This window comes from Phalaenopsis equestris, unplaced genomic scaffold, assembly GCF_001263595.1.
Source record: "Phalaenopsis equestris unplaced genomic scaffold, ASM126359v1 Scaffold000202, whole genome shotgun sequence".
NCBI classification, from domain to species: domain Eukaryota; kingdom Viridiplantae; phylum Streptophyta; class Magnoliopsida; order Asparagales; family Orchidaceae; genus Phalaenopsis; species Phalaenopsis equestris.
In genome coordinates, this window is record NW_018164644.1 from 4,452,159 (window position 1) to 4,460,125 (window position 7,967).

Below are 7,967 nucleotides of genomic sequence, written 5' to 3' on the forward strand. Positions count from 1 at the left end.
TCATGAAATAGCACTTGTAGATAAAACAAGGATAAGCAACGACAACTAAATAGATTACTCAAATTCAACCATAACTTTTAATACAAATGAGAAAAAAAAAAGATATTTACTAGAAAAACAACATATAAAGATAAAAATTTGCTTCAAATGAACCAAAAGAATATCTAAATATATTATGTGTTAAACTTATTAAGTATAGTGTCAATATGAGAACTAGTACCAACGATTAATATATATCAAATAACAATGTTAAGTATTTATTTTAACACACTGTTGACAATGAAATAACATAATATTAATTAACAAACTTGTTGTTAGTATGAAAGGATTAAGGTTGAAGGTCCACGCATTTCAACTTGGTGACAAACAACATGTATTATGTTGTTTCTTTCATATGGGTAGAAGAAATATGCCACCTATCCATGCAAGTTAAACTTTTAAACCTCTTGAGATACTAAATCTTTGTTTTACGAATATATATGAAAATTGTAGCAAATCAACGAAACATTTGTTGAAGTTGATAATATAAAAGTTGTAGAAAATTTACTAGCTTCTGTATCATATTTGAACACATTGTTTTTATTCACTTAACTAAATAGAAAAAATAATTTCCATGCATTTACTTTGACAACCAAACACTCCCTCAGCTAACCTCTATCATTTTCTTTGGCCTACAAAGCTCTATTCTTTTATCATACCAGTAAATAACTATCTTGGTAATTGATAAAATGGCAAGCTATCCATGGAATGCTGGAATTAGAGGGTCCGGGAGCAGAAAGGAGTGAGAACTGAGCATGACAACCACAGAAGCTATGCTCGGTCTCTGCGCTGGGTCTTCTTGTACGCAAAGTAGCCCAATTTGTAAACATCTTAGTACTTGCTCTGCCATGTATCGATCTCCAAGGCTTTGATCCGCAGCTTTCAGTGCCTGCCCTTCTTTCCAGTTTTGCCATACCTGTTAACACAAATTTGATTGAATCTCTGTTAATCAACAAGGCTGCTATATATAATTCCAAAAAAAAGGATCCACATGATGTATTTATGCTTACAAAGCTCAGTAGATTGACAGAATCCACCGACTCATCAAGACAAATGTTACTTTGCCCAGTGACAATCTCTAATACCAAAACACCATAACTATACACATCTGTTTTAGTGGAGAAGTGCCCACATAATGCATATTCTGGTGCCATGTATCCACTACAAAAGAAAGAAAACGAAGCTGATTCTATCAAATTGCATTTTTAAGTGAACTATTGATGGAAGGCTTTTGCGTTAAAATAGTATTCTTACTATGTGCCGGCCATTGGACTTGTGTTTGTGTGGGCTTCGTTGACGCCAAAGAGTTTTGCCAGTCCAAAGTCTGAAATTTTAGGGTTCATATTGCTGTCTAGCAAGATGTTGCTCGCCTTCAAATCACAATGTATTACTCGGACACGTGAATCTTCATGGAGATAAAGAAGACCTTGAGCAATTAGCAATTCCTTCGATGATTTCGATGATTTTATATCGTGCTCCCCAGTCTAATTGCATTTTACAAACCGGATCTATTTGATTGGAATGAAGGTTGTCAACATAATCAAAGTATCTTATCAAACATTAAAAAGGTAGTGATTTCATCTCTGAATTTAGCAGGCCAGTAGCAAAAACGCTAATATCTTCAAGTTAACTCAACGAATAAAAATTTACAAAGAGTTGATAGATGAAGAAGAGAAGCATACCAAACAAGTGTTTGTCAAGACTTGTATTAGGAAGAAATTCATAGACAAGTAGCTTCTCCTCCTTTTCCATACAACATCCAAGCAGACTCACCAGGTTTCTGTGCTGAAGCTTAGCCAGGAAAGCCACCTCGTTTTCCAGCTCCACCACACCCTGCCCCGAGGTTCTGGACAACCTCTTCACTGCTATTTCCCGTCCATCTTTCAGAATCCCCTGCTTCAAATTATTCGGCTCAGGCAATCATAATGCCGAATCAAGAATAGCTTTCACTGTTTTTTCTCACCTTATAAACTGGCCCAAATCCGCCCTCTCCGAGCTTATATACCTCAGAAAAATTACTTGTTGCCTCATTGATGACACCAAAATTTAGCAGTAGTGCTTTCTCCCTCCTCTCCTTTTCATTCGGGTCAAGTTCTACAATTTAAAGCAACATCATTTATTTCGTACACAAAAAAAATTAAGTTTACAGAATGTCATCTGGATTCAAATGAGAGGAATGAGAAAGAACTCTTACTGATCGACACTATCGACAACTTGGCCTTCCTCGGTAGAAGTATAACGATGACGAAGGAAGAGACCATCAATGCCACGCCTTCTAAGATGGCAACAATAAGAAGCATATCTGTTTTGACATTTTCTGCTGCAACAAAAACAAAACTGTAACTTTCATAATTGCTGATGAACAATATGAATAGAAAGTTAATTCAGAACATTGTCGTAGCTAAATTTAGTTCAAGATTTGAGACTACACTCGCCTTGTCCACCTGCACCGCCAGCAGCATCCAGCTCCAGCGACGTCGTATTCTCGAGGAAATGTTCATCGAAGAACAAATAAAGCTCAAACCTCAAAAGACAGCTGTAATGATAAAAACTCCCTCCTCTTAACGCGTACCGCAGCTGCGACACCCCATTTAACAAACAATCAAAGCAATTCTTACTCGTCAATTCCATAATGCACCACACCATTCCATAAATTTTCTGGTTCTGCACATAGCCGGCGTCCACCACCCCCACCGCGAACTTATCCGTCAACATCGTCGCCTCCCAAGCGATCCGCAACATGAGCTCCACAACCCGCCGCCCGAAGTCGTACGAATTCGATGATATCAAGGTACTAGAGACAGTCCCTAAGGTCAAATGGTCTGTCGAAAATGAGAAGCTGTTGTTTCTATAGCTAAGGAGGCATAAGTCCCGATAAATGACGGCGGAGAAGCTCTGCCTGCAGACATGGCTGGAAGATGAATCGTTGAGACAAAAAGCGCATGCAAGCTGAGTAATGTCTGGGCGGCACTGGGCGACGCCAGAGACTCCAATGGTGGACAGAGCGGAGTATAAATTTTGGGATTTTGAGGCAGAGGTAGTGAGATTTGTAAGGAGGAGGCGGAGATTAAATTCGTAGGAGCTTGAAGGGATATAATGATCTTGGGAGCATTTCCAGTAGATGGGTCCGTACTTCGAAACAATTGTGGTAGCGAAGAAGAGCATCAACACGAGAGGAAGATACATGACGGAGAAGAAAGAAGAGAAGAACACAAAAAGAAAAAAAATTGATGCTTGAAGCTCTGGAGGAGATCCCAACGGCAGGGTAACCAGATTAAAGAGAGAAAAAGACGAGCTTCAAAATTGGCAAATGGCTTGTTTAGAGCGCTCATTCGAAACAAAGGTAATTACATTGCTATGGTGACTTCATGTCTTTATCACTCAACTCCTGCGTTGTTTTTTACATTTGTAGTTCAGTTTTTTTTTGAATTTTCCATCTCTTAATCTTGCTATGTTTAGCAATATGAAATGCTAGTCCCAAAATTATTGGCTTCGTCTTCTCCTCTCAGTCATCTCAAAATTTGCTTATTTGTGTTTTAAGAATAAGAAGAAACCATCAAGAATGGAAATGTTGGATTATTGAACTGGTGTGCCATCCATTATTTGGTCAAACCGCTTGACACGCTTCAAGATCAAAATTGGAATTTTATATTACCATTTAATTTCTAAAAAGACAATTGCGAATCGTTTTTTATATAAATTATATAAATTTAAAGTTATTGAATAAAAAAAATAGACTTCTCACTGTTTAACTATTTTACTTGCAAATCCTTTAATTGACACTAATTTCTCTATTCCTTACCTTTCGACCATCAATTTCCTTTGAAATGAAGTATAAAGTTCTGTTTGGAGCAGCTGCAGCTGTTTGAAGAAGCAACTGTGAAACTGTTGAAGAAGAAGCCGTTGTTCAATAAATTACGGTGACTATTATAAAATTTATTTATTTTTCTTAAAAAAAACATGCCGCAACTTTAGAACTTAAGTAAAATGCAGTTTTGTCGAGAAGGAAAAATTGAAGTAAGGCATCACACCACTGTCCCAAACATACGCTTAGAGTTTCGATATACTATATACTTTTTTCACATTATGAGTATAAAGAAAAAAAATAATTATTTAGAGAAACATGTATTCATTTAAATTTAATTAAACTATATAAGATATTTTACTTGAAAGCTCTATAATTTATAAATTACTTTTTTTTGTTTTTGTTTTTTAGGGAATATTTACATACTTAGCACACAATTTTTATGTATTTACATGTCTCGTCTCACATCTAAACTTTTATATTCCCTATACTGATGCTTTATACTAATACATAAAAAGGTATATTTAGATTTTAAAAAGTGATAATAATGATATTTCCAATTTGATATTAAATATTTGAGTATGACGAGTGTAAACATGAAAGTTTATGTGTGAGATATATAAATACATTAGAATTTTGGGCTGTATGTAAATGCCTTTCATCTTTATCATATTGTTATATCATTATCATTAATTTAATTAATAATAAAATACTTGTATTCTTTATTATATCAACATATTTGATGAACTGTCAGGACCAAAAGCAAGATCACTATCAGATCATTTTTTTTTTTTTTTTGAATATCCAACGTTAAAATAATAATATTAGCCATCAGAGTCAGTTTATTAATTGAATAATCAGTCAATACTCTCAGGCCAGACTTACATATTCATTACATATGTCAATTCCATTTTGCAGGTATATAAGATGAGCATATGAATAAGTTTTTATAATGAGCTATGTTTAAATTGGGCATTTTGAATGATTCTTAAGAAACAAGGGATCATTAAATATGTCGCAATCTTTGGACACTAATTTTTTCATACCCATCTAACATTGTATTTTCTACCTTCGTTGTAATGTAATTGTTACTCCAATCATTCCATTAATATAATTGAATAACAAAACTTCCTCAACTAGATATTGAGAAAATCTGACAGGTCAAAAATGACACACCAATGATTAAAATATGTAGCACGTGAGTCTGGAACACGCATCGGCTCAGTTATCTCGGAGTAGAGTCCAAAGACGATCGACGGACTACAAAAGATGATCGGCCAACAAGGGTTGACTGGTCAAAGATTCAGCCGATTGATAAGTAGCTTCATTTGGCCGACTACTTGAACCCGACGAGATGCCTCACACCGAACTACAGGTCGCAGGTGGTCCATCGACAGGAAGAGCAGAGCCTAAGACTTATTTATTTATTTATTCATTTACACTTGTATTTAATTTTTTTTTTTTACTTTTAGCAAATCCCCCTCTAGCGCTTCTATTAAGCTAGAGACAATCAGGTAATTGTACCTTTTGTATTCCCTTTGCGTATAAAGAGGAGGTCATTTCTACAATAAATGACTTATGTCATTTGGTAAAAAGACTCAACATCATTCAACGGACTAAGATACTTTGTCTCTTTTATTAATGATTACTCCATGTATGTTTGAGTGTACACCATAAAACGCAAAATCGAAGTGTTGTAGATTTTGATAACTTGGAAGAAGTGGATTGAGACTCAAACTGATAAAAAGATCCGGTTGATCAGATCAGACAATGGGGGAGAATATAGTTCAGATGTGTTTTGCAAGAGTGCCAGAAAGCCGGGACAAAGCACTACTTCATTGTTTGAGAGACACCACAACAGAACGAGGTGGCAGAAAATATGAACCAAACTTTGGTGGAGAAAGTTCGGTGTATGTTATCCAATTATGGGTTGGATAGAATCTATCGGGTCGAGGCTATAGAATATGTCTGTCACTTCATGAACCGTCTGCCTTCTGCAGCTATTGAAAAGAATACCCCAAAGGTGATGTGGTCAGCACATCTTACTAGAGATTATGAGCACATGAGAGTGTTTGAGTGTCCAACTTACTACCATGTCAGAATGATAAACTGAAACCACGATCAAAGAGGACAATCTTCATTGGCTTTAGAAGCGGATTCAAGGGCTTCAAGTTGTATGATACGTCAGAAATGAAGATTGTCATTAGCAAAAATGTTACATTCGAAGAGGCAAGGTTGTTGAAAAATAGGGACTGAAAGCAGATGGAGATCTCTACTGGGACCCTGGATATGCAACAGAAGTTGGATTTTGATGCAACTCCATGTATTCCACAGAGTTCGTCCTCTCAGACTCAGATATTTGATTCAATTGCAATTCGTGAGATATTTATTAATATTTCTCAGGAGGAGGTGAAAGAAGATGTTGAGGATGAGATTCATGCTGAGGAACGAATGTCCCAAAACTTGCTTGGTTGAAGGATAACATTTCATTTGCACTTTCACCACACAGATAGAAATTCCTTATCACTACAAAGAAATAGTGGAGAGTGCAAACTGTGATCTTTGGAGAGTGGCAATAGATGAAGAGGCGAAGTCGCTTTGAAAGAACATTACTTGAAGGTTAGTGAAGCTTGCTCGAAGAAAGAAAGTCGTCGGGTGCAAATAGGTGTATGCAAAGAAGAAATTATCTCATGGAGTTGATGTACGGTACAAGGCGAAGTTAGAAGCAAAAGGCTTTGCACAAACAAAAGGGATTGATTATGACGAAAAGCTCTCTTTAGTGGTTAAACATCACTCAATCATTGTTTTCTTAGCACTTGTAGCACAATATGGTCTAATTTTGGAACAGTTCAATGTAAAGACTACATTCCTATATGAAGAATCACAAGAGGAGATCTATATGTTGTAGTCGCCTGGATATTGAGCATCAAACAACTTTGTTTGCAAACTGGACAAGTTGTTATATAGATTGAAGCAGTCACCATGACAGTGGTATAAAAAAATTGATCAGTTCATGAGGGGACAAGAGACACAAGGAGCAAGTATAATCATTGTGCATATTTCAAGATGTTGGCCAACAGTGAATTCATTTATTTGCTTATATAAGTTGATGATATTTTTATTGTATCTACCAATTAGATTGAGGTTGATAATATGAAAAATTAACTATCCAAACATTTTGAAATGAAGGAGTTGGGTGAAGCTCGCAAAATTATTGGCATGAAGATTCATAGGGAGAAGACAACAGTAAATGTTTAGTTTTCACAAGAAGTTTATGTTCGGAAGTTGTTGAAGATATTTAGGGTTGATGACTGGAGCAATGTGGCGAGTCATCAAGTCTAATTCTTGGATAAATTTGGATTCAAAACAAACTATGAAGTCTCTATGACATAATAATTTGTTAATCAAAATATTATTTTGTGCTTCACAATGATGAAATGAGCTCATAACCGGATCAATTTCTATAATTTTTTTGGAGTAATCTCTGAATAGTACTGAAGGCTGTTTGTAATTAGACAACTTTCTTCTCCAAGCTACAGATAGAAAATTTGAAGCTTTATATAAACTCAAACAACATATCAAATTAAGAATAATTACGTAAATAGAAACTTTTGAAAATTTGCTCAGTGAAATTTTCACTTTTCTTTTCAAAAATTATGCGAACTGGAAATGAAGAGGTTGTACTCATATAAAAAGACCGTGCAATGATATAGGTGGGCTTCATCATACTTAGCCCAATAAGTAGATTTCTACCCAAAATTCCAGTACAATTAATGTTTGTGGTTATTGGGCTCGCTAATGTTGAAAATGGGAACATAGTTTTGATGGTTTGGATCAAATTTGTCAAACTTGCAAGAGTTTAAGAGATGGATGTGTCGTGCAACGTGTCAAATATATATTGTACATACAATTTGAATACATCCGGACTTTATCATATTCATATTCTCATAGATATCTATATTAATTAGTCCAATGTTTATTTTTATTTTCTTACCATGAGAAATAGTAATTACCGTTGGATCTTAATTTATTCGTACATAATCATAATCATATTGACAAAAGTAACTAAGAATCATGAGAGAGGAAATCGTATGTGACTAAATAGAGAGAGCTCTAGGATTAT

The 7,967-nt window shown here is 35.3% G+C and overlaps 2 protein-coding genes across 2 annotated transcripts; both read right to left on the bottom strand.

Moving 5' to 3' along the window:
- Positions 1–556: 556 nt before the first annotated feature.
- LOC110022667 (putative receptor-like protein kinase At4g00960) lies at positions 557–2,351 on the bottom strand. Its single transcript, XM_020721733.1, is given in 7 exon segments — positions 557–955; positions 1,050–1,200; positions 1,294–1,475; positions 1,477–1,547; positions 1,722–1,932; positions 2,003–2,133; positions 2,234–2,351. Coding segments are annotated over 7 exon segments (1,071 nt in total). The 5' UTR covers positions 2,340–2,351; the 3' UTR covers positions 557–736.
- A 100-nt stretch (positions 2,352–2,451) lies between these two features.
- Positions 2,452–3,359, bottom strand: LOC110022723 (putative cysteine-rich receptor-like protein kinase 20). Its single transcript, XM_020721795.1, has one exon. The coding sequence runs from the start codon at positions 3,223–3,225 to the stop codon at positions 2,452–2,454; it is 774 nt and encodes a 257-aa protein (XP_020577454.1). The 5' UTR covers positions 3,226–3,359.
- Between the last annotated feature and the right edge of the window lie 4,608 nt (positions 3,360–7,967).

What these genes read in the sequence shown, in the direction of transcription:
- LOC110022723 (XM_020721795.1), bottom strand. Translation starts at nt 3,225, where the DNA reads ATGTATCTTCCTCTCGTGTTGATGCTCTTCTTCGCTACCACAATTGTT.